We start from the raw sequence: 25,794 nt of genomic DNA, 5'->3' as shown, positions 1-25,794 counted from the left end.
GAGGGGAAGAGAGAAACTCCCTCTCACCCGCACCACCTCCACCATGCTTCAATGTTAATCCAAATTTCCTGATAAAGTTGGGATTTAGTCGGTCTTTCGACGAAAATAAGTTACACCATGGGTACGGGTATATTTGAGTCACTTGTCTACGGCGAGTTTTCGTCTAGACTCAGTTGCCATAGGAACAGCTTTTAGATGGTTAAAAATGTTGCTTGCTGAGATGAAAAGCTGAATACATGACCGCATGACGCATCTTATAGGTACAATAGTTGTTTTTTTTTTCCCCCTCCATTTCTTAATTATATAAATAATCTTGAAACTATGCAGAACATGATAAAAAAAAAAAAAAAAAATAGTATTCATCCATCTTCTATACCGCTTTAGCCTTCTCAGGGTCACGGGGAGACCTGGAGCTTATCCAGGGAGCATCGGGCACGAGGCAGGGTACACCCTGGACAGGGTGCCAATCCATCGCAGGGCACAATCACACACCCATTCATAAACTCCGGACACTCTGGACATGCCAATCAGCCTATCATGCATGTCTTTGGATTGGGGGAGGAAACCGGAGAACCCGGAGGAAACCCCCGCAGCACCGGGAGGACACGCAAACTCCACATACAGCGGGACTGGAACCCCGGACCTTGGAGGTGTGAGGCGAACGTGCGGACCACTAAGCCACAGCCCCAAACAGGCACTAAGGCACGCCCAAAACAGATGGTACTTCCATTTGTCCTCTGATAAACAGCTACATTTAAACAGCGATATATATATTTTTTACTTCAGCATATCGCCTATATTCATTTTAAAAGCCATGCATGTTATTTGAATAAAAGAACCTATACTTTAAAAACTGATAAGTACTTACTTGCGTCAAATTCTGTATGTCCTTCGAGTTAATATTTTTACCGGACCCCGCGTCCGGCAGGATCTGAATTTGCCGATCATGCAGAGTCGGATAGCGTTATTTACCGGCTAGCAGAAACCTTGTATGTGATAATGCGTGTGATGTTAGATCACGGCGTAAGATACGATCAACACTTCCTCTATGATGATTCCATCGTACAGATGAGTGAAAATGTGGGGAGCGGAGAGAGAGAAATACCGAAATAAAGTGCGATATGGATGGAAGATTGAGAGAGTGGATTTTAGTCAAGGTCACTTGCGAAAGACTTTTGACACAAAACAAACAAGGCTCATCTGATAAAGGGTAAACCCGGCAAACCCAGACTCTCTCTCTCTGTTTCACACACCCAAACACACACACACACGCACGCACTCGACAACGAGGAAGGATCATAGGGTGAAACGAGATAAGTCAGTAAGTCAGTTGGAGAGCAAAAAAGAACCATAGATACAAGCGTGTCACTTCCTCTGGGGAATTTCGCCATTAACTCGACGTTTCACAACCCTAACCCTAACCGTTCTTTGTTTTTACGTGCCTAAATGTAAAGGCCTCATGACAACTGTGATTTGATTCCTTTTGAAACAGGAAGTCAGAGTGATGCCGTGTTGAAATGCTTGAGTCCGACAACAGCCAGTGGCATCTCCACCAAACACCCACCAAATCTAAACAAACTTGACATTTATCTAGCTAAATATGGAGAACGGAGAGCCTTTCATCGACCGGAGATGATTTCACACTGCCGCTTTCACCCACGTACGCTGACTTTAAAGAGGACGACATCCTAGAACAACGATTCTCAAACTTCTTGCAGCCACAGACCCCTTTAACTGCAACCCCAAAGCCCCTCCCCCTTCAGTCCATCCATCCATCTTCTATACCGCTTATCCTTTTTCGTCAGGGTCACGCGGGAACCTGGAGCCTATCCCAGGAAGCATCGGGCCCAAGGCGGGGTACACCCTGGACACGGTCCCACTCCATCGCAGGGCATCCCTTCAGTCCAGATTCACTTAAATTTATCAAATAATATTTCTATCGCCATATAGCTTTCTATTCCTGAGCTCTCCTTAGATAGAGCACGCAAGAGCCGAGTTGGTGCTTGGACCCCTAAATATAGTAATCGCTTGAATAATAGCGGGTTGTGATTTCCACCCAAAAAAAAAAAAAAAAAACACAAAGTCCTCGCTGTGCTTCACAGACCCCTGTGGCTATGATTCACGGACCCCACTTTGAGAAGCGCTGTCACTGTAGACGATGGGACGCGGTGCGTTTTTGGAGTTATGCCGTACATGTTCGAGTCGAGGTTGACCGACGGCGGCGCTGATGGGGAAGCATCTGATGCGTCCGAGTGCTAGAGAAAATGATTCGTACGGATGGAGAAGCTTCGGCGGTGTGTAAAGATGGAAGTGCGTTTTCGATCGGGCCGAGAGACCGACATTCCGACAGGGAACGGCCCCCGAGTTAGTAAAACACTGCTCTGAAAAGAAGCCGCAGACACCAAGAACACGGTGTAAGTAGAAGGGAACGAAGAAGCAGACGACATAGAAACCAGTTCCACCGTATCCACTGATCAGTTCAGCATTACACCCAATCAAACAGGACTTGTAAATGTCCATGCACACCATACAACTATCCATGATGGTGCTTTTACTATCTTTTAGGGTGCGAAGTTCACTGTTCGGGACTTCATTCGCCTAAAACCTCTCAGTAGAACAAACATGATACCGATAGGGTGTCCAAAGCAACTATTATTTCAAAGATGACCAGAAAGCAAAACCCTTTTTACTGAGACTTGGAAAGCTGACAGATAAAGGCTGTAACTGCTGCAGGACTCCTTGTGCAGAATCACATGCGGTTTCTCAGTATAAACGGCTGCTTTGGGCTTTTTCACACTTGGCCCGGATATACAATATACAAGTCCGCACCCAGGACAGAGTCTGGGTTTGTTCAGGGGGTGGGGCTTCTACGTGACCACAGGTTTGCTTCACGGAGAAGAATTCCATCCAACCCGTGACTTGATTGCGCAATTCCATACGTCACGTTTCAGCACAAGGATTACAAGGGAAGTGGTGGCTTGGCGGTTAAGGCTCTGGGTTCCTGATCAGAAGGTCGGGGGTTCAAGCCCCAGCACTGCCAAGCTGCCACTGTTGGGCCCTTGAGCAAATCCCTTAACACTCTCTGCTCCAGGGGGCGCTGTATCATTTCTGACCGCAACTTCCTGACATGCTGGACAATGTGAAGAAAAGAATTTCACTGTGCATATGTATATGTGACCAATAAAGACTCATCATCATCATGTTACCGTGCAAGAACACCTACAAACACGTAGCCGATCGAATATAAAAGACGATTTCAGGACTAAAGGTGCCGTGTGTAGTACCAAGTTTTTTCCCTGCAAATAGGTTCTCATTTGTTTTTCGACATATAAACGTAGTATCATTTTATCCTTTCGCATACTGTGAAGCGCGACGGAGGAAAATGGAGCTTGGAAGGAAGCGGCAGAGATCGTCGGTGCCTCTGGCGAGTGTGCATAGCTCGTACAGTTAGCCCGCTTGGCTAACCGAAGTTAGAATGAAGCGTCGTCCATAATCGATGATCGGTGCGAAACGGTTATATTTTATATACTCTCACATTCGCTGCAACACACGACAGGCGAGGAGTGACACGAGGGTAACGAACCTGACGTGAGACGGCAGGAAAGCCAATGAAGGTCCTGCTTGGGTTTATCGGTACGAACACTTTGCACAATCATCACACTGTTGTAGCTTTCCATTTTAAACACAGCTCAGCGTGCGCAGAAGGTGTGCCGTGACTGGGTCTCTGTGGGGTTACACGCCACTCATGCACGCACACAAAGCAAAGAAATCGATAAAATATATACCTGGTGTATAAAAGCAGAACAGCGGTCACGTCTTTCTGAGCGACAACATTTCAAGAGGAAGAATATCTGATCTGTCAGGAGTGGGACGAAAATTCCGAACTGGCCTTCAGAAAAAGAGTGTGATGCAGGTCATCGTGTCGCCCAACACGTTAATCTCTCTCTCTCTCTCCCTCACTCTCTCTCTCTCCCACTCCCCTCTCTGCCACTCTCCCTCTCCCCTCTATCTCTCTCTCCCCCTCTGCCACTCTCTCTCTCCCCCCCTCTGCCACTCTCCCTCTCCCCTCTATCTCTCTCTCTCCCCCTCTGCCACTCTCTCTCTCCCCCTCTCTCTCTCTCTCTCCCCCTCTGCCACTCTCCCTCACCCCTCTCTCTCTGCCACTCTCTTCCACTCTGCCACTCTCCTCTCTTTCTCTGCCACTCTCCCACTCCCCTCTCTCTCTCTGCCACTCTCCCTCTCTGCCACTCTCCCTCTCTCTCTCTGCCACTCTCCCTCTCTCTCTCTGCCACTCCCCTCCCTCTCCCCTCTACCTCTCTGCCACTCTCTCTCTCTCTCTCTCTCTCTCTCTCTCTCTCTCTCTCTCTCTCTCCCCCTCCCCCTCTCTCTCCCCCTCTCTCTCTCTCTCTCTCTCTCTTGAAGCTACAGGACTTCATGCAGAGAACAGAGCAACTTCCTATTGGGAAACAGCTGCTCACACACACACACACACACACACACACACACACACACACACACACAGTCCATATAAACACAAATTTACCTTCAGGTTGAGTACACAGACACCGCCACCCCACTGACCATCCCCCCGCCCCCCGGCCCTCCTGCCCCGCCCATCCCCCTGACCAGATGACCGAATGGTAAAAAGTCCCTACTTGTTACAGAGAATCTCTTTTACGATCACAGATAGGAAGCTGCTGATCTGATTATATAACCGCTGCATTTGTTAACGGTGATATTATCACTGATTATTCATCTTGTTTGTTTGTTTATTTTACAAACACATCGGAAGCTGCTGATCTGATGTTCTAATTTTTCAGATTGTACAACTGTAAAGCTACTATTTCTACAACGGCATTTATTTATTTATTTGTTTGTTTTCCTCATTCATGAAGCAAATTTATTCAAACGCACGGTGTCAAATACCGTTCATTGTAAACGTTACTGTTATTTATTTCCTTGTTCATTCATTCGTTTGATTCTCGTAAGCAGAAGAGGAGTCGATGTTAGAATTTTGTACTTTTTTACATTTCTTTTTTTTTTTTTTTACAGATTATTTACTTATTTATTTATTACTTATTATATTTACCACAGCTGACATGGTGTTTTCACGGACTTATTTCAGGGCGTTAAAATCCTTACATTTGTAAAATGTTGACGTTTCCCCTCCTTTACGGTATTAAATTTTTTCGTTTTTTTAAAATGTTACATAAAAGAGTATCATTTTTCCAGGTTTGTATTTAATTAATTAATTAATTAATTTTTTTTTAAAAAGGCGGCGTGACTGTTTTGCAAAGCGTTACTCGTTCTGTGCGTCACAGAAACGTCTTCAAACGTCGCGACGTGTAAACCTCACCGTTGACTCTGGCGCTCGGCGGCTTGTGCGGAATCGCCGCTTGAACTCGGAGGGTTATTTCGCAGACACGGCTGAGAGGAATTCGCTGACGATCGCCGTGGAGGATCTCGACCGAGAAACCCTAAGCTCAGTAGCTTGATGTGTGTGAGGGATCCGGGCGTAGAGCGGGGCATGTGGAGACGCACGCAGCTTCGGCGTGACTCTAGATGAAAGACGATCGGGAGTATTTATGGTTATGGTTTTCACTGAGGTGTCTCCCTTGACCTCTTCTTGTACGGATCCCCTTCCAAAGCTCACGCATTCTTTATTTCTCATACCGTGAGCTGGACAACCGATTAGTGCCAGCTTGGCGGATGCTTTCAGGGTCACGGGGGAACCTGGAGCCTATCCCCGGGAGCATCGGGCACAAGGCGGGGTACACCCTGGACAGGGTGCCAATCCATCGCAGGGCACAATCACATACACACTCACACACCCATTCATACACTATGGACACTTTAGACACGCCAATCAGCCTACCATGCATGTCTTTGGCCTGGGGGAGGAAACCGGAGTACCCGGAGGAAACCCCCGCAGCACGGGGAGAACACGCAAACTCCACGCACACAGGGCCACGGTGGGAGATACGAGACGGATACGAGAAGCAAAAGAAAGACTTTAAAATATGCTCAAACACCAAAGCAGACAAACCATGCGCCCGGACACAAGACACTGATTGGCTCTAGGTTCTGACTAGTGTTTTGCTTCACAGAGACAAATCTGTCCATTTTCCCTGCAAGAAAAACAACAACAGGTAGTGATTAGTACCTCATAAAGAACCTCAAAGAAGAGATGACCCTCCGGGTGTCTTCTTAACACTGTCGCTACATTACGCCTACTAATCCCGAACACGCGAGGTGCAAACCCCGAGCCGTAGCCGGTTGTCCCAGGGCCTCCAGCGTCTTAACAGAGACGACAGGAAACATTCACACTGTGTACTTGGCCTTCTAATGTTTAGGTTCAAGCCTCTGTGGGACAAATATATTATATATATATATATATCTTCCACTTCAGCCTTAAAAGAACCCCAACATGTCTCATGTTTCATTTGCGGTGTTTAAATACCCATGTGACAAACGAGGCTTTGTAGCCATCTAGCCACTTTCAGGAAAAAAAAAAACCCCCAAAAAAACAGAAACTCTGACCACAGAGACCCTCTAGCATCAACCTCAGGTCTTAAAAACCTTCCGAGTGACTCATCTGTGTCTGTGAAGAGTGAGAACACAACTGCATACATGCGCTAGAACGTCGCCGGACTACCGTGAAATTTGCTTGCACGCTTTTGTTTGTTTATTCTGTTGCATCGACAGGATCTCAAATCGTGTGTGGTCTACAGTTTGACGCCTACAACAATCCTGCCCCGGCATCACTCCTCCAGAATGTGCTCTCTCTCACACACACACACACACACACACCGAGCTAAATAAAGCGGTCTGAAAGCAATAAACACAGTGTTGGGTGCATGCTTGATTATTTTAGGTACATGGTGGTTTCTTTTTGCTGAATGCTGACTCAGGACTCACACAAATCTCAATATCCAGGGCCGTCGATTATATAACGCGCCGCGTTTCCATCAGGATTGGTTTTTTTTGTCTACGGCGTTTTAAGAATTTTGTGTTTTGAGACTTTTACCGCAAAAGTTTGCCTTGGAGTAACGCGGCGAACAAGCTGCCACAGGCACTTCAGTACAGTTCGTCCGGCAGCGAAACACAAACCGACCAAGCACTGCGATCTGAGATCAGGAATTAAGACCAAGAATTGAGAGCTTCAAACAAGTCTGCGTCCACCAGATATCTTCAGGATGTGAGAGTGAGCTCTGTGTCATTTTGTGTTTTTTTAAACGTTTAATCTAGAGCGAGTCGCTGGGTTGCTTGTTCGTCACTAGACGACGTCACTGCTGAGTCCTTGAATCTGATTGGTCAGAAGGTGCTGAGTAATTTTCTACAATTTGCAGCGCTTCTAATATTCGTCAGAGAGAGAGAGAGAGAGAAAGAGTGAGAGGGGGAGAAAGAAAGAGTGAGAGGGGGAGAGAGAAAGAGCGGGAAAGAGAAAGAGAAAGAGAGAAAGAAAGAGTGAGGGGGGAGAGAGAGAAAGCGAGAGAGGGAGAGAGAGAAAGAGAGAGAGGGAGAGAGAGAAAGAGAAAGAGAGAGGGGAGAGAAAGAGAGAGTGAGAGGGATGGAGAGAGAGAAAGAAAGAGAAAGAGAGGGAGAGAGAAAGAAAGAGAGGGAGAGAGAAAGAAAGAGAAATAGAGAGAGAAAGAGTGAATGAGAGGGATGGAGATAGAGAAAGAGAGAAAGAAAGAGAGAGAGGGAGAGAGAAAGAAAGAGAGAGAGAGGGAAAGAGAGAGAGAGGGATGGAGATAGAGAAAGAGAAAGAAAGAAAAAGAGAGAGAGGGAGAGAGAAAGAAAGAGAAAGAGAGAGAGAAAGGGAGAATGAGAGGGATGGAGATAGAGAAAGAGAAAGAAAGAGAAAGAGAGAATGAGAGGGATGGAGATAGAGAAAGAGAAAGAAAGAGAGAGAGGGAGAGGGATGGAGAGAGAGAAAGAGAGTGAGAGGGATGGAGAGAGAGAAAGAAAGAGAAAGAGAGAGAGAAAGAGTGAGAGGGATGGAGAGAGAGAAAGAAAGAGAAAGAGAGAGAGAAAGAGTGAGAGGGATGGAGAGAGAGAAAGAGAGAAAGAAAGAGAAAGAGAGAGAGAAAGAGTGAGAGGGATGGAGAGAGAGAGAAAGAGAGAGCGAGAGAGACAGAAAGAGGGAAAGAGAGAGAGAAAGAGAGAGAGATGTTCCAGATGAGTATTTTTCTAGATGTTTGGAAGAAACACAACACTCACATGTAGAATAAATAACGCAGACCGGTCGTTAAGTCTTCCGGACATGCAGGTTCTCTGTATGATGATGTATGATGTTTTGCAAAACCATATCGCCACTACATTATCTAGCAACACAACTTCACTATGATCTTCTCTCCATATTTGTTGTCCAGCCCAGGTGCTTTAGTCTTTGTAGAATCAAGCTTCCGCACTTGTGTAACGCTCGTGACCGCCGAGACTGACCAGGTCATCAGACCACATGCAACAGGTCTGACAACAAACGCATCAGCGTCAGAGGTAAGAATCTCACTCTGTTAAACTGCACCTATTATGGTTTTCCAAATATTACCTTTCATGTAGTGTGTTATATACGTAGCTGTCTGTGAGTGTAAAAAGTCGGCAAAGTTTCAAAAATCAAACGGAGCTATCGACTCCCAAAAGAAGGAATCGATTCTGAACAGCTGAAACGAGTCGTCGGTGATTCCAGACTTTACTTCCTGCACTAACCTACGTAAGGTTTATAACAAAAAGCCCCGCCTCTGATCTTCATCACCCGCTCGCTGGCAGACGGAGCTGAAACTCGTTATGGTGGTGTGTGTTTCCTTTTTGAAACATGCTGACAGCGGTAGACCAATCACAACAGACTGGGATGTCTGACCAATCAGAGCAGAGTACGCTCTCTGAAAGGAGGAGTTTAGAACGAATCATTTAGAACGGATCATTTAACGAGTCGTTTGTGACTCTGGGGGGAGCACGTTAAAAAGTGTTCTTGGACCTTGGATGAATGTAAATCTATAGCATGAGACCTTTAAAACAAAATTCGGCACATTTCAAAACTATAATAGGCGCGCTTTAAATAATCCTATGGATGTCAAGGAAACCAGCACAGCAGTCAGTGAACTGGTCAAAACTGATAAAGACTGATAACCTCTCCAGTTACACTCAACCATGGCCTTTGTGTCTGGAGGTCATGCTCGTGGCCACAGATATGCGCATAAAATTACCCAACATGCTGAGCAGAAGCTGGGAATGATCTCGAAGATCTCCTGAATCAACGGTTGTTGAACTGGTGTCTGTGATGTATATCCAGGGGGTCTCTGACTGTACTGCTGTTTTAAAATCACATGACGCTGTTGGAGATTACCACCAACGAATATCAAGGTCGTTATGGTTAGCACTTGGGTATGTTAGCATGTTTCTGTATAAATGCTGGGATTATCAATCCTTCGTAATGTGCATGTACTAATATCGATGTCGTCTACGCCGCTCGGTGACGTTCAGATCTCGCTGTGGAAGAAAAATTTGGGGGTTTTTTCTGTCAACTGTGACTTTTGGCTAAATGTAGGTTATCTCATAAAAACAAGTTCAATTATGTTGTTTTGAGACATTTATCTCAAAATGAGAAGTTGTTTTCTCGCAATAACGAGATGTTTTCTCCTCGTAATAACGAGATGTTCTCTTGTAATAACAAAATTTATCTCAAAATGAGAAGTTGTTTTCTCGTAATAACAAAATGTTCTCTCGTAGTAACGAGATGTTTTCTCCTCGTAATAACAAAATGTTTTCTCGTAGTAACGAGATGTTTTCTCCCCGTAATAACAAAATGTTCTCTCGTAGTAACGAGATGTTTTCTCCCCGTAATAACAAAATGTTTTCTCGTAGTAACGAGATGTTTTCTCCCCGTAATAACAAAATGTTCTCTCGTAATAACAAAGTGTTTTCTCGTAGTAACGAGATGTTTCCTCCTCGTAATAACGAGATGTTTCCTCCTCGTAGTAACGAGATGTTTCCTCCTCGTAGTAACGAGATGTTTCCTCCTCGTAGTAACGAGATGTTTCCTCCTCGTAGTAACGAGATGTTTTCTCCCCGTAATAACAAAATGTTCTCTCGTAGTAACGAGATGTTTTCTCCTCGTAATAACAAAATGTTTTCTCGTAGTAACGAGATATTTTCTCCCCGTAATAACAAAATGTTTTCTCGTAATAACGAGATGTTTTCTCCCCGTAATAACAAAATGTTCTCTCGTAATAACAAAGTGTTTTCTCGTAGTAACGAGATGTTTCCTCCTCGTAATAACGAGATGTTTCCTCCTCGTAGTAACGAGATGTTTCCTCCTCGTAATAACGAGATGTTTTCTCCAGTTAATTTCTTGTAATAACTAGATGCGGATGGGGATTCTTTCTCTTTGTTTGTTTGTTTGCATGGTGCGCACGGTTAATGAGTGTATTCTCGGAACCAGGTCCCTGGACTAAACCCATGTGAGAACCCCTGATCCAGACAGCGTCTAAACACAGTACAGAGCGCGTCTTACACACTTCCCTGAAACTGAAAGTAGACCAAGTCGGCAGGTTCACCCTGAAACACACTTTAAACCAAAGAAAAACAGGCAGAGATGTTGTTCGGTTATCTAATCTGAAATCCGGTCACAGCCCTGTCACCTCAGCAGCGCCGCTCGCGTGACCTGATCCGCTGAATAACGGTTTAAACGGCTAAAAACAAACAAGTGCTGAACTAGCATTACAGACTAACAGCACGCGCGACGCTTCTTGTCAGTCAGTCACAAGACGCCCCTTTTTTTTTCTTTTTCTTTTTTTAAATCTTTCACGACACCCACACGCATCTTCGTGGTCTTATTTAGAAACAGAAACACATCCATCAGTCGTTCATTTATTTGTCGCGTATCTGTTTGTGAATTTTCTAATCTGAATGAGCGAGCGCGCGAGCGCGCGCGCGTGCGTGGCTAATCACCGTTGCTAAACTTTAGCCTTGTTTTTAAACCGAGTGACAAGTGTTGTAATTCCAGCTAACGTCACTTCAGAATGGAGTAACTCGGACCGTTACGAAAGTAACGGGCTCGGGCGGTACATTTTAAAAACGTCGGACAATCTTTATTTACTTATTTATTTATTTATTTATTAATAAAGGAATATGAAATTAAAAAAACAAAACGTCACTAATAAATTACGCTGCTATTCTGGTCGGAATGTGGGATAGGAATGCAGCTCGCGAGGCTTCGTTCCAAACCGCATACTAACCTACTAAACAATACTCACTACTTAGCGACCTTCGCTAACTGTACTGTCCCCGTGTGTACACTGTTTAGTGCGGTAGTACGGATTGAGACACAGCCAGCCCTACATACAACTGAGTGGAGCTGGAGCGTCTCTTGAGTGTCTGTTAATCCAATAAATTGTGTCAGAAGCTTTGAGAAAACACCAGATAACCCTATCATTCCACTTTATTAAAACAATATCCGATATTAATGGGAGAAAAATAATGATGATGATGAGGAATGATGATGTCGACTCAGCTGTAAAGTTAATATCACAAACAGATATTACCCAAGTGTCAGAAAGCTCGCGAGACGCGCGCACGCGCACACACACGGTTTGGACAGTTCGTTTGTTTACGAAGCGGCTGTACAAAAATAACGAAGAAAAGCGTTGAAGACGAGCTAGAAGGGCAGGAGAGGAGGAGACTTACCTCGGCACGGTGGTGAACTGCGCTGTCGAGTCGCATAAAAGTGCAGCAGGAAGCTCCGGTTAATATCTACAGAGAGAAGAGAAGAGGAGGGCGAGGAGAGAACCCGAGCTGCCCGTGTGTCCGCTTCCACCAGCGGGCTGTGCACTTTTTCACTTCTCTCTCTCTCTCTCTCTCTCTCTCTCTCTCTGTCTCTCTCGCGCTCTCTCTCTTAACCGCCCACTTCCGGTGTTGTTTCCTCGCTGTTGTTTTCTCGACTGTTTTTGTTGTTGTTGTTTGTTTTTCCTATTTTATGTGCTATATCCGCTAAACATTTATAGTCACGTATAAAGTGCACGCTGTGGTGTTTTGTTTTATTTTGGTCAGGCTGTGAAACACTGAAACACTCACAGGCTCGGGGTCGGAATACGCGGTGGCGCGCGAAGAGGCATGAGCGCACGCGAGTTTACCGGAGACGCTCACGTTCCCAATTAATCCTGGCGGCACGCGCCGCCATGGACACACACACACACACACACACACACACACACTAGGGATGTCACGATACCAAAAATCTAGTAGTCGGTACCGATACCACCAAACGTACACGAAAGTTGATACCACGGTGTGGTTTAAAAATAAAATGAAAATAATGAATTAAAAACTCTTCTGGAGGACATCTTCCTCTGGCCGATACTGGGGGGGGGGGGGGTATTTTAGTTATCAAACACTGACAATGAGTGGAGGTGCACTCCTAACTGCACACACACACAGAGACACCTTATACTCTGTATGCAAGCATTAGTTTAAGAAATTTGAGAAGAAAAATTTGGGGTTTTTTTCCTGTCACCTGTGACTTTTGGCTAAATGTACTGGTGACCATGTGGGTTATCTCATAAAAACAAGATCAATGATGATGTTTTTGAGACATCTCAAAATGAGACGTTTTTCACATAAAATGTTTTCTCATAGTAACGAGATGTTTACATACACACACGCACACATATACATACACACACACACACGCATATACACACACACAAATGCACAAACACACACACACACACACACACGCATATAAAAAAACGCACATAAATACACACACATGCATATACAAACGTACATATACATATACACACAAATACAAATGCACATAAACACACACGCATATACAAACGCACGTACACACACACACACACACACACACACATACATATACCAACACACAACTTTATTGCGATATACAGCTGAATACTGAATGTGTCCAAGCTGTGAGCTCCTGGTTTTGTTTTCCGTTTACACTCGGGTTAGACATACCACAACCTGCCACAGCATAACACAGACAAATTGACCCTTATAATTAATCTACAGAGCCTTGGAGGTGACATGGTCATCCAAGGTCTCTGATTTGTACATGTGCTGATGGTCTTTAAGGAATTCATATCATCTATGCACTTGTTGATGTAGCCAGTCACTGCTGCTGTGTATTCCTCCAAGTCTGTGGTGTTGTGGGATGTAGCAACCTCTCTGAATCTATTCCAGTCTGTACGTTCAAAGCAGTCCTGAAGTGCCGAGTGTAAATGGCTCCCTGAGACCAGGTTGTCACCTGTTTCAGAACCAGCTTGGCATGTTTCAGAAGTGGTCTGTACACCGGATTAGCAGAACAGAGATGTGGGGGCAGAGTGCCGCCTCGTAACCACCGTGAAGGGTGTTGGAGCCGTATATAATTATCACAGTTCAGGTAAACAAGGTCTAAAACGTTTGTACAATAAGTTGCAGCACTGATTACAGATGTGTGTGGTTAAAGTCCCGGGTCACAATGAAAAGTCAATCAGGGCGCGCTGTTTGTAAGTTACTGATCTTTTTTTTTACATTTTTTTTAACCTCACACAAGTGAGGCTTTCTTTAAAGTTCAGACTGTCTAGAGGCTCATCTAGGTTAGCGTATGTGGTAGAACGCAGGTGTTTGATTCTTGCGCTCGTTCTGTCAGTCTTAAGATAAATTTCCAGAAGTCACCCTTCCAAACGTAAAAGGAATGGCATCAGTCTAGATATGCACTGACAAAACACACACCCAAACAAATATTCAACATTTTTCAACACTCAACCTGGTGACCTTTTTTTTCAAGAGTTGAGGGGGGAAAAAAAAAAAAAAAAATCAATATATTCAAATTATCCAGGGTCCCCCCCCCCGCCAAAGCAACATGAATTTGAGACTAATAGCATCATAAGCTTCATGGTCTAGACAGTGTGGCCAGATCCCAAATTAGGCACAGATATTATATTTTTTATAGTATGCTGTGAAGGGGTGTGAAGGGGCCATTGTTACCACAGAGAGGTCCTCTATTTTGAGATGTAAGACATAGGGCAGCTGTGGACATGGGGTGGCTGTGGGTCAGGTGGTAGAGCGGATTGTCCACTAATCGTATTGGCGGTTCCACATGACTCCACATACCGAAGTGTCATTGGGCAAGACACTGAACCCCAAGTTGCTCCCGCTGGCAAGCTAGCGCCTTGCATGGCAGCTCTGCTACCGTTGGTACCATTCACATGTGTGTGTGTGTGAACGGGTGAATGAGAACCAGTGTAAAGCGCTTTGTCGAACTGCTAAGGTTTTTAAAAAAGGCGCTATATAAGATATAAGTGCAGACCATTTATCTTATAGTTTATAAGAAGGGAAGCTAAAAAATAAAACATCTGTATGCTAGCACAAAACATATACAACCAAGAGCTGTGTTTAATTATTATTAAAACAGTAGCATTAAACAGTACAAGTACAGCATTTCCTGTGAGCCAAAGATTCACTTAGCCACACCCTTAACCATGAATCGCTCGGGTATAGGCTGGATTCTGCCTTTTCTCTGGATTAATGTGGCTCTTAAATGAAGTAAGTCGAAAAGATGTGTGTCATGTGATTACCTTTTTTTGTTGTTGTTGTTTTTATAAATGAGATAGTAGTACACTTTTGGTTACCTAAAGGTGTGTAAATGGGGATTAATCCCAGGACCCTGAGTATACAGCGTGGAGAAGGGGACGACCCCTGAGAGCGACGCGGGGTGGGGAAGTGCTTTATCCTGTCAGGGGGACCAGAATTCCTACAGTTGTCCCTGGCCATATGGATGGAAGGAGCTATAGCAGGTTGGTGTAGTCCAGACCCCACATGACTAACTACAGAATTTTTATTTCTACATACGAATGTCAAGGTAGAAGCATTTTTAATAATAATAATAATAATAATAAATAATAATAATAATAATAATAATAATAATAAAAAAAATAGTTGAACCCTTTCATGTATGGTGTCTACACTCATACATGTAAATCACCTCCAAACTAATCTAATCTTACTTACACTATTATCCTTAATTTTATTACTCCATTAAGTGTTGCTTCTCCCAATCCAACATGGCCGACGATGACAGCTGCAACATGTTACTTATATTACGTATTCACTCACTCACTCTCAGTAACTGCTTTTATCCTGATCGGAGTTCTGACGGATGACGGGAACACTGGGCATGAGGTGCGAATACACCCTGGAATACAAGGCACAATGCACACACACATTCACACACTCATTTACACCTAGGGGTGATTTATCTTAGCCAGCGTGTTTGTGGGAGGTGAGAGGAAACCAGACAAGCACGAGAAAACCTTCACGGACATGCAAAGAACATGCGTGACTCCACATAGACCGTAAACTAAGCGCAATATTGACCCAGGAATCCTGGAGATGTGAGGCAGCGATGCTACCGACTTATCCCATTCCTCATGAGCAGTGGCCTCCGGTTCAGTAATATTCTTGGGTCTGTGTGCTGCAAACGCCACCTTCAGATCCCACCAGAGATTTTCTACGGGGTTGAAGTCAGGTGACTGTGATGGCCCTGTAGAATCTTCCAGGACTACTTCTGCAACCAAGCCTTGGTGGAATTTGAGGTCTGCTTGGGATCATTGTCCTGTTGGAAGGTCCAGTGACGCCCAAGCTTCAGCTTCCTCACAGACAGCATGAGGTTTTCCCCTAGGATTTCCTGATACTTCAATGAATCCATCTTTCCTTCCACACACTGCAGGTTTCCAGTGCTAGAGGATGCAAAACAGTCTCAGAGCATCACCGAGCCACCACCACGCTTGACTGTGGACAGAGTGTTCTTTCTTCATTCTTCTTCCTCCAGACATACCGCTGATCCATCGTGCCGAAAAGTTCCAGTTTTGTTTCATCGCTCCACAGAACAGAATCCCAAAACTTCTGTGGCTTATTTATATGATTTTGAGTCGACTTTTCTTGTGCTTTTGGGTCAGTAGTGGTGAAGGTCTTGGAGTTCTGGCATGGAAACCTTCTGCATTTAGTGCACGCCTTACTGTGCTCACTGAAACCTCAGTGTCTGTTGCCACCAAGTCTTGCTGCAGGTCTTTTGCAGTCACTCGAGGGTTTTTCACAACCTGCCTTCTCACAAATCTGATTGCAGCTGTTGATAGCTTCCCTTTTCTGCCCCATCCAGGTATTTCATGTATTTTTTGCCAGTACAGGCATTTCGTGTGTTCCAGCTCAAGCACACCTGGTGCAACTATGAACAATATTTTAAAGTAAATTGCAATTCCAGTGAAAACACAGACGTTTCCCCTTCTCCTTTCCAAACGAAAAAGGTCGCCTTTAATAGACAAAAAAAAAAAAAAAAGGGCAGAGCTGAGCAGCCCTGTTTGTGATGTAGAACAAGTTCATTTCTGGGTCAGAAAAAAGTAAACGGAGATTTAAAACCCAGAGATTCAATGCAAGTTTGTGAATTCAAGATCTTCCAGCATGTTTTTGAAATTTTATGATTATTATATGGTTACAGGTCAAGGAACACCTTAAGATGTGCCTCTTGGAGGATGTTGACAGTGTACACACATTCTCTCTCTCTCTCGCTCGCTCACACATACACAACTCATCGCATTATAAAATGCCGAGTCGGCGTAGATATCTGGGATTGATAGTGGCACTGCAAAAGTCAATTAAGTTGGCTAATCAAATGATAATCTATGAACTGCAGTGTTTTCAGAGATCTTCACAGAACTCTCGCACGCCATCTCTCAGTCAATGGTCTCTCTCTCTATCTCACTCACACACGCACAGTGCATGGGGAAACCACCCCTGTGCTGTAAACAGAGCATATATATGAGTGTGTGCATCTACCTGCCACAAAAATACAAAGACAAGCAGAAATGTCTGATAACTCAGATTGTTTGTCAGATTGGATTGCTGTCTTCACTGGACTAACCCTCTCTTTGCAATGTTTTAGTTCTCATGTTTTCAGACCCAGTCTGTCAGAGTGTGTGAAAACACACAAGCCAGTACTGACCCCTGCTGGTTTACCTATGTAACTACAACCACTCACAGACATACAAAAAGAGAAGATCTACAGAGCATTTGTGCATCTCCACAATATGACCAAACCTCTAAGACCTCTAAGATGCAGGGTTTTTCAGTTCCCCTCTAGTATTTTCTCTTCATCCATCTCAGCTAACTGTGCTGGTTAGGAGACTGAATTCAACAATTACATTTTTTGTTACTATTTGACAGACGTAAGATAATATTCCCTTGAAATGGTCTCCTTTCTAGATGTTGTGCAATCGTATCGCAATAGCTACATAGTTATTATTGCACCTAGTGGTCAAAAATAGGAACTGCACCAAGTGCTAATATAGGCCTATTGTGACAGGAATAACACTGCCCCATGCTCACACTATGAACACATTCAGAGAAGGAGCAGCAACACACAGGGCAGTTAATGACAGCTTTGCCAGGATCATGGCTTTTATGCCAGATTGAGCTAGTTTAAAAATGGCAAAATCATTTAGCAATCAAAGCAAATAGATGGTGACCAATACAAATCTGCTAAACAAAGGCAAAATGCAAGTGCATGTAGTGTGTAAGATGCACAGATCCGTGTAGGATATATTGCAAAGACTGGGAGAGAGAAATGGGGATGGATTATGGAGTGGATAATGACTGCCAGTGGAGGCACAGTGGTGTAGCCATTGGGCTACTGATCAGAAGGTTGAGAGTTCAAATCCCTGCTACACCAAGCCGTTCGGCTCTTGAGAAGACCCTTAAGCATCATATGCTCAGCTGCATCCTGTCTGAACCGTAAGTCACTTTGGGTAAAAGAATCAGTTAAATGAGATGGAGGGGCAAGTTTCACGTGTTTTGTGTCATTTTGAGACGGACGATTTTGCTGAAACCTGGCAAACAAACCTGCCGCATCAATCACAGTTGAACAAAGGTAAGTCCAATCTTACCTGCCAAGGGCATCCATTTGAACATGGATAAAGTTCTCAGAATGATCTCCTGATCCTCCTTACACAAGCATGTATACGAGAACTTTGATTTTTAGGTATATATATATATATATATATATATATATATATATATATATATATATATATATATATATATATATAATGTGCAAATGTTTGCATACCCTTAATTCGAAACAATGCAACCAACAAGACATTCCAGTTCAGATTCATCACAAGAAAAAAAAAAAATAGATAGAAATATTTTATGTTGTTTAGTTAACTTGCCTCGAGACTTTTTCAAGTCAGATGATGTTAGTTCTGAATTTTTGTGAATCTCTCTAAAAGGATTTTAGCAAGTAGTGATGGTTTTTATACTCCTGTCAGCCAAGAATAAGAATTTGAGGCTATAACTGCCACAGACTCAATGAAACTGGACAGTTGAAGACTGGAAAAAAACAAACAAACAAACTTTTCAACTGCCCACTTTTCACCGAGTCTGTGCCCATGATAGCTTCAGTTTCTTGTTCTTGTCCGACAGGAGTGGAACCTGATGCGTCCTCCTGCTGTTGGAGCTCACCCACCTTAAGGTTCGATATTTCGTGCAAGCTGAGATGCTTTTCTGCTCACCATGGTTGTAAAGAGTGATTATTTGAGTTAATTCAGCTCACACCAGTCTGGTTACTCTGCTCTGATCTCTCTCTTCAACAAGGTGTTTCAATCTGCAGACCGTCTTCTCAAACGCTACTCTAGAGACTGTTGTGTGGGAGAATATCCCAGGAGATCAGCAGTTCCTGAAATACACAAAAGCAGCTCATCTGCCACCAACAACCATGCCATTAGTTTTATTTATTTATTTATTTATTTATTTATTTGTAAAAATCCTTATTTATTTATTTATTGCAAATGTCTATCTCAGAAAGAGGTCCAAGTAGTCCCAAGCTAAAATGTCATGACTTGGCGACAGTTTTAGCCACCCTATATAATTTTTTTTGTGCATTAATATGACATTACAATAGGGGAAAAAAAAAGATCTCTTAATTGATGTGTATGTTGGCTATTAAAGAAAATAACACTAAGTAATAGACCCCTTTTCCCCCTCCTTTTAATAATTCTGGAGGCTGTTCTGGGCTCTTCCGTTCAGAGATAAAAGCAAGCGAGAGACAAAATCTGCAACTGTGGTGATTTCTCCACGATACCTGGAAAAACCCTTCCTTTTAAAACCGGACAACGGTTTACTCAAGAGAACTGATGCTAGGTTTAAAAGGCACACAGTGCTCACACCAAATCGTAACTTAGCTCCGTTTACTATTTACTGCAATTCTTTACGTACTCGGAACATTTTGAAAGCACTTTCACTTTCCAGAACGTGAAGTTTAAACGGTACTGATGTATAAAGAATACGGCCTTTACGATTAAACAGTGCTGTGTAAAATTAAACGTGAAATGACTGGGGAGGTTATTTCCGATTCTCTGAACCCAGGACGACTGCTGGAGGTGAAACAGAGCGACTGTGGACAGGAGATTTACACCGAGTGGAATGAAATCCCGGCACTAAATGCGAGGAAAGGAGGAAGAAGAAGAAAGAAGAAGGAGGAAGAAGAAAGATGGAGGAAGAAGAAGGAGAAATAATTAACTTAAATCCTATGATGACAGGGACAGAAATAAGACGCTTCCTGAAGACGAATGAATGTAATGAAACACAAGGTCTCTGTATAGAATAGAAATTAATTCATATTACATACACTGGGGGGAAATGGTAAATAAAAAAAAGAATGGATTTCATGAGCTTTAAACCTTGCTACATACGCTAAAATGAGATTTCTCCATCTCTCTGCTACTATTTAATAGAAATCGTGCACGATGCTCCATGACGCCGTGTGTGTTTCTGACGGAAAAGAAGACAAAAACTAAATGTAGGTTGTTAATTTTTTCTTTTTTAATTAAAAAGGTATGCAGCCACTGTACAGAGAGCTCACAAGCAGGGAAATTTACAACACAGGAACTACAATGACCAGCGTGATGCACTGGGTAATGTCAGGCAAAATGAGTGAGGAAGGCTAACAGTTAAACATCTTTAAACTCATAAAAAGGATAATAAAGGCGATAATAAAGTCGTGATTATACAGCACTCAACCAGACACTGATACAGAAGCTTTGAAGCAAGTTCGAACAAGGACATCGATGACGAGCGCAAAAATATTTCACCGCAAACGTAAAAGGTGTTCATCTTGGATCGGACTCGGGCTAAGGTCTAATTATATCCTATTCTGTTCATCTTTTTACTGTTAAAAAAACAAACAAACAAAAAAAAAAAGCCTTTTCTGGCGTAAATGCTAAAGGCGTGTAATTACACTTGCGTTTCATCATGCAGAAAACAAGATGTGGGGTTAACGTCAAAGGAACGACATTTAACGGCTATGGAAATGGTGTAACCGGGAATCGAGTGTTCCCGCCTCCCAATCACCTTGATCTGCTGGTTAAATAAGTCCACACGGAGAGAAGAAAATGTTTTCGTTAACAGTCACTATAAATACTGAGCTCCAAAACAATCATGGGTTCATGAGGAACACCCTGAGTAACAAAGATCCGAACAAATGAGAATTAAGGCTGGGTCGGATCTTACTCAGTGGGCGGCTGTGGCTCAGGTGGTAGAGCAGGTTGTCCACTAATCGTAGGGTCGGCCCACATGACTCCACATAACGAAGTGTCCTTGGGCAAGACACTGAATCCCAAGTTGCTCCCAATGGCAAGTTAGCACCTTGCATGGCAGCTGTGTTACCATTGGTGTGTGTGTGTGTGTGTGAATGGGTGAATGAAAACAGTGTAAAGCGCTTTGGATAAAAGCGCTATATAAGTGCAGACCATTTACTCACTGTAAGCTGGACACCGAGTTTCTGCTAGGACCCGTGTCCATTTGTCTCTCACACACACACACACACACACACACACACACACACCAGGCATGAAACTGTGTGAAGCAAGGTGAATACAGGATTGAGATATATTATATATATATATATCGAGAGAGAGAGAGAGAGACATATAGAGAATATAATACAATTCACTCGAGCGGCCACTTTTCTCATGACACATATACAGCGTTAGCTTACGTAGAGGAAAAAAAAATAATCATCATTGCACAAAGCCAATGTGAACATAATACATTTTCTTAGATAATTCTAAAAGTCTTAAAAACAAGGATAATATAATATGGTAAATCCATAGGTTGAGATCCTAAAACAAAACAAAAAAACCAAAAATAAAAAATAAACACATTACAGGTTTTCTGATTCTGCAAGATCAACAAAATGGCACATAAAATCCTTACAAAGCTGTCACTAACTCGTGAGCTTTCTTTCTTTTTCTTTTTGGATGGTAACTACTCCGTCCAAAAAAACAAAATCGTTCAGTATGGTTTGTTAATAAGGATTCGCTTGAACAATCCACCAAATCCAAGTTAGGAAACGTTTAAAAGTGTTAGGAGAGTTCAGAGGAACATGTGACGAGTACAAGGTCGAGTGAAGAGAGTTAACAGTGCAAAGAGTAGCACCTATCTGAGAGCGACGTGTAAAGAGAAACCGGGAGGTCCGCGCCGCCCTCTCTCCCTCTCCGTACGGCAGAAACAGCTAGAAGTGAAAGGCTAAATGCGGCTCGGGTTGATCTGCATGAGCCCGTCTCTCACATGGGCGAGGCCACATCCGTGTTCATGTCCATGTCCAGAGTGAGGGATTCTGGGAAAAACAAGCGAGAGATGGTTGAGAAACTCGAACAGAAATGACTGCGTAAACGGTGTTGATTGGTGTTCTAACTCTCAGGCAGGCAGTACGATGGTTGATCCGGTGTACCGTATACTGAACCAGTGTGAAACACTTTTACGTGGGACAACGACGCATTACAAACAATCCACACAGAATGATTGAAAGTAAGAGCGACAGAATAAAGCAGAGAGAGAGAAAAACCCCATAAGCTTTATGAGTGTCGCACGTTGGTCTTTCGCGAAATCAGAACATGTTTGGAGAAACTGCGGCACCATATTTATTTTTATACCAGAGCACGGTTGTACTCAATTCTGATTGGTCAGAAGGTGTCGATTCACTTTCTGTAACATCCGCTCTGAAGGTCGTGCCGATTATATTAACGCGCTCGTTCTAATACTCATCGTCTCTATAGTAACGGCTCATAAAGAAGGACTCGTATGGCGGACGCGCCACGTGAACAGGTTTACACACATGAAAAGTGTGTAACTGTCGATATGGTGACGTTTTGTGTGGAGAGACATTTATCAGTCCGTACGGGAGTTTGTGGAGTATTTTCGTGATCGTTGTGGCTGAAAATGCTCGCTTTTTCTGCAGCTTTTTAAAAATAATTGTGATGCAACTTGGAGTTTGTGCTTTCTTTTTTTTTTTGCAGAAAACTGCTCGAATTGGCGAAGTGGCAATTATACGGAATTGTATTGCGCGGTCTTTTCGCAGTGATGTTTGTCGGTAAATGAGAAACTTTTTAGCTGTACGGCTAAAAAGGGCTTTGGCTGAATGCGTGTTGTAACGCGGAGTTTGCTTGATTACGTGTCCATCTCTTCGCCACAATCCTGAAGGGACTGGCTTATTTGGCACTTGTAACAGTCAGAGCTAAAGCTGTAACTTCTTGTCTTGAGTCTTGAGCTTTCTTGTTGCATATATATGTTTTTTTGTAACTTCCACGATTTATATATAAAAAATAAATAAATAAAATAAAATAAAATCAATAAAAGAGTGGGGTGGTGAGGAAACAACAGCTATCATGTAAATAATAACAGGAAATTGTTTCATTAAAGCTACTTTATAAATGGATAATATCCATCATTGGTTAATAAATAAAAAACGTTGTGAAAGCGCCGTAGTATAAGAGGAATAAAACACTTATAGGGCTGAATTTTTTTTAATTCAGTTTAACTTTTAGTATCTAAACCTTGTTTAGTAGAATTAAAAACTATTTTACAATGGGAATAAATATGATCCTTGTGAAATAGAATGATGAGCTAGTGTGTGTGTGTGTGTGTGTGTGTGTGCGCGCGCGCGCATGTGTGTGTGTGTGTGTTACCGAGAGGTCCAGGGTTGGCCTCAGCCTCATTGTGCATCAGAGAGTCGAGAGTGCGAGGAGACATGGGGAACAGGTCGCTCGTGTTACCCGAGTTAGTCCTGAATTTAAAAAGACACACACACACACACACACACACACACACACACACACACAGATGAGGAAAAACTACACAGACCTGTTCAGTGAACTGTATACAGTATATGCAGGTGCAGGAATACACATGCCTCATCATAACTTTCTTTTCCCAAAACCCCACCCACAAACACATGCAGTGCATCATGGTCATGTTTAGCATGATGTAAAAAGACATTTCCGGTCAGAAACGCTAGTTAGAAAAAAAGGAAATGAAGGTTAGTCAGGGGTGTGGTAGAGGAGGCGGAGTCAGTAAAAGACCAAGAAAAATCTCATTTTGAAATTTTCCACATGCAGGGTGCCAGAGCCGGTGTGTGAACTTTAGGTCGAGTTAATTTACGTATAAAGCACTTTTTTTTTTTTTTTTTTTAAATCAACTTTCAATGACCAAAAGATTATTATTATTTTTGCTCCATTCTATACGCTTTTGTCAAAGTAAAAAAATAATAAATAATAATGGATTCAGTTCCAGCACAAAAAATATATACTGCTGGTCTGGACCACTTTGTCACCATGACAACGAGTTATTTCAATGACTGTTATTAAATCAGGCATGAATAGCACACGGGATTGTGGAAGAAAGAAAAAAAAAAAAAGAAGCAACTGTTTTATTACAATGTGAATCACAGTTTGGAGATAGAAGTACTAACTTGTATAATTTTACTAAATAGGATTTATTATTATTATTATTTTTACAAGAAACTACCCTCGAGGATCAACAGTAAACCGGTGTGAAATGTGGCTTACTGCTTCAGCACTGGCACAGTGCCGGTGGAAAAGAGAGCACTGGTGTTTAATTTGTGCCACCAATGCTGCCGTATGAAAGAAAATCAGCTGCTGAAGTGTGGCTCAGTGTCCAGGAAAACAGCATATTTCTTGGGGAGGAAACATTTGTACAATCGCACAGATATAATGAAACAAGAATGAGAGGGAGAGATAAAACACACAGATACAGAGAGTGATTTTACTGATTGAGCCTCCTTCACCTGAACACACAACACACACACACAGTAAATAATGTGTAAATAAAAGAAGCTCATTGGACCTTGATGGTAAATAAAAGATAAGAAAGAGTCAGGCCTCCTTTCCTGTAAGGGTAGTTCTGTTAGTGTTAGTGATGCTGTTAATTAATTAAATGAAAATACTTGTACAAAATGGATAGAAAGTAGAAAAAAGAAGGAGGGTGAACTTTGAGATGATAAAAGTCTGTAAAAAAATAAATAAATAACCAACCAAACAAACAAACAAACAAACAAAAAAAACCCCCAATGCATTTATTCCAAATGTTTTCCACAAAGCAGAAGACTATACTGTGCTCCAAATCACACATGTATGAAAAGATTAAGACTCCTCGGGTACGACAAAAGCCAATTTGAAATATGGACGGGAAAAGATAAAATAAAAACGAGATTAACGTGAGTTGAGGGGAAATGGGGCGGGGCTTCCAGGGTGTCGGTTGACCTCAAAGAGGTCAAAACACCTGTACAACTGTCAATCAATCCAGATTGGTATGCTGATTGTCTGATCTGCCGTTTTTATATTGAACACTGCTCATCTAGTGTATTCTCGAGTGATGATAATCCGATGTTAAAACGCAGAAGTTCCTGTACGAAATGTGTAAAAGGTTGACGGGTCTGCGTTTGCGTCCTTGATAAATACTTGTTGGTCAACATTTCAGTTGTGAGAAGGTGTCTGAAGCCTTTATTTTAAATCACATGTACGTTACAGCACAGTGAAATCCTTTTTATTTTTTCCCCTCTCGCAAACCCAAGCTTGTTAGGAAGCTGGGGTCAGGGTGCAGAGTCAGATATGATACGGTGGGCCTGGAGCTCAGGGGCCCAACAGTGGCAGCCTGGCAGTGCTGGGGCTTCAACCCCTGACCTTCTGGTCAGTAACCCAGAGCATTTCACAAAAAAATGTAAAGTTACTGTGCTTTACACTCCACTTTATTTCGCTCTGGTTTATCATCATCTCCACATACTCAAGTGTTCCTGATTCAGGAAATGAAGCGTTGGGGTAGGTCACATGACTGAAGTGCATTAAGGTTAAAAATACAGACCAAATGTTTTTCTGGTTGTTAAAAACAACAGACCAGACATGAAATCTGTTTTTCCAGTGAACTCAGGCTACTGATTTGTCATGGCTAACTGCCCATGCTAGCAAAAAACAACAACTATTCCTTAAGAAGTTGGAGCACAGCATAGATAAGACCCTGTCCAAACCCAAAAGACGTCACCGGTCGCGATCAAGCCATATGCAGTAAATGTAACAGCAAGTAATGGTACAACAGCATGTTATTTCAGTGACAATATTATTCGCATTATTCTCTGTTCTAATGAGTTCAGCTCTCGATGCATTAAAGTGTTAGTGCACTGATGAGGATGAAATATTAGAATGGAGAGGACCTTCTGTCACACACATGCTAAAGATTAGAGGTCGATCGATTTTGCAGATTAATCGGCACCGATAACTGGAACTCTCGTTTATCGGCAAAAAATCCCGGTTGCGTCTGTTGCAGAAGAGGCTGAGAAGTGTCCGCTGTCGTTATCCAGTACGAGAGCGGCCTCTAGAGGCGAAATGAAAACCATCACTGACAAATTTTGTTGTGTTATTTGAAGCGTTTGGGTTTTCATTTTGGATGTCT

At 42.8% G+C, this 25,794-nt stretch overlaps 2 protein-coding genes across 5 annotated transcripts in view; both read right to left on the bottom strand.

Annotated features, from left to right (window-relative positions):
* Positions 1-12,050, bottom strand: part of stat5a (signal transducer and activator of transcription 5a) — a 99,987-nt gene extending 87,937 nt beyond the window's left edge. The window contains exon 1 of one of the 3 annotated variants that reach the window (XM_017493166.3): positions 11,686-12,050. The gene's annotated coding sequence lies outside the window, so the exon portion shown is untranslated. Of the gene's footprint in view, positions 1-868; positions 1,731-11,685 lie in introns of those variants that run through there. The other 2 variants (XM_017493158.3, XM_053675884.1) reach the window with 2 other exon arrangements.
* A 7,803-nt stretch (positions 12,051-19,853) lies between these two features.
* The window catches only part of stat3 (signal transducer and activator of transcription 3 (acute-phase response factor)), a 32,874-nt gene continuing 26,933 nt past the window's right edge, over positions 19,854-25,794 (bottom strand). For both annotated transcript variants that reach the window (XM_017493257.3, XM_017493266.3), the window contains 2 exons: positions 23,019-23,116; positions 19,854-21,670 (listed from right to left, as the gene is read on the bottom strand). In XM_017493257.3, coding sequence (XP_017348746.1) covers positions 21,618-21,670; positions 23,019-23,116 — 151 coding nt within the window. In that variant the 3' untranslated portion in view covers positions 19,854-21,617. The remainder of the gene's footprint in view (positions 21,671-23,018; positions 23,117-25,794) is intronic.

The sequence above is a fragment of the Ictalurus punctatus genome, chromosome 2 (assembly GCF_001660625.3).
Source record: "Ictalurus punctatus breed USDA103 chromosome 2, Coco_2.0, whole genome shotgun sequence".
In the NCBI taxonomy this organism is placed as follows: domain Eukaryota; kingdom Metazoa; phylum Chordata; class Actinopteri; order Siluriformes; family Ictaluridae; genus Ictalurus; species Ictalurus punctatus.
Note: the sequence above shows the minus strand (reverse complement) of the source record. Positions and strands in the feature narration are given on the sequence as shown.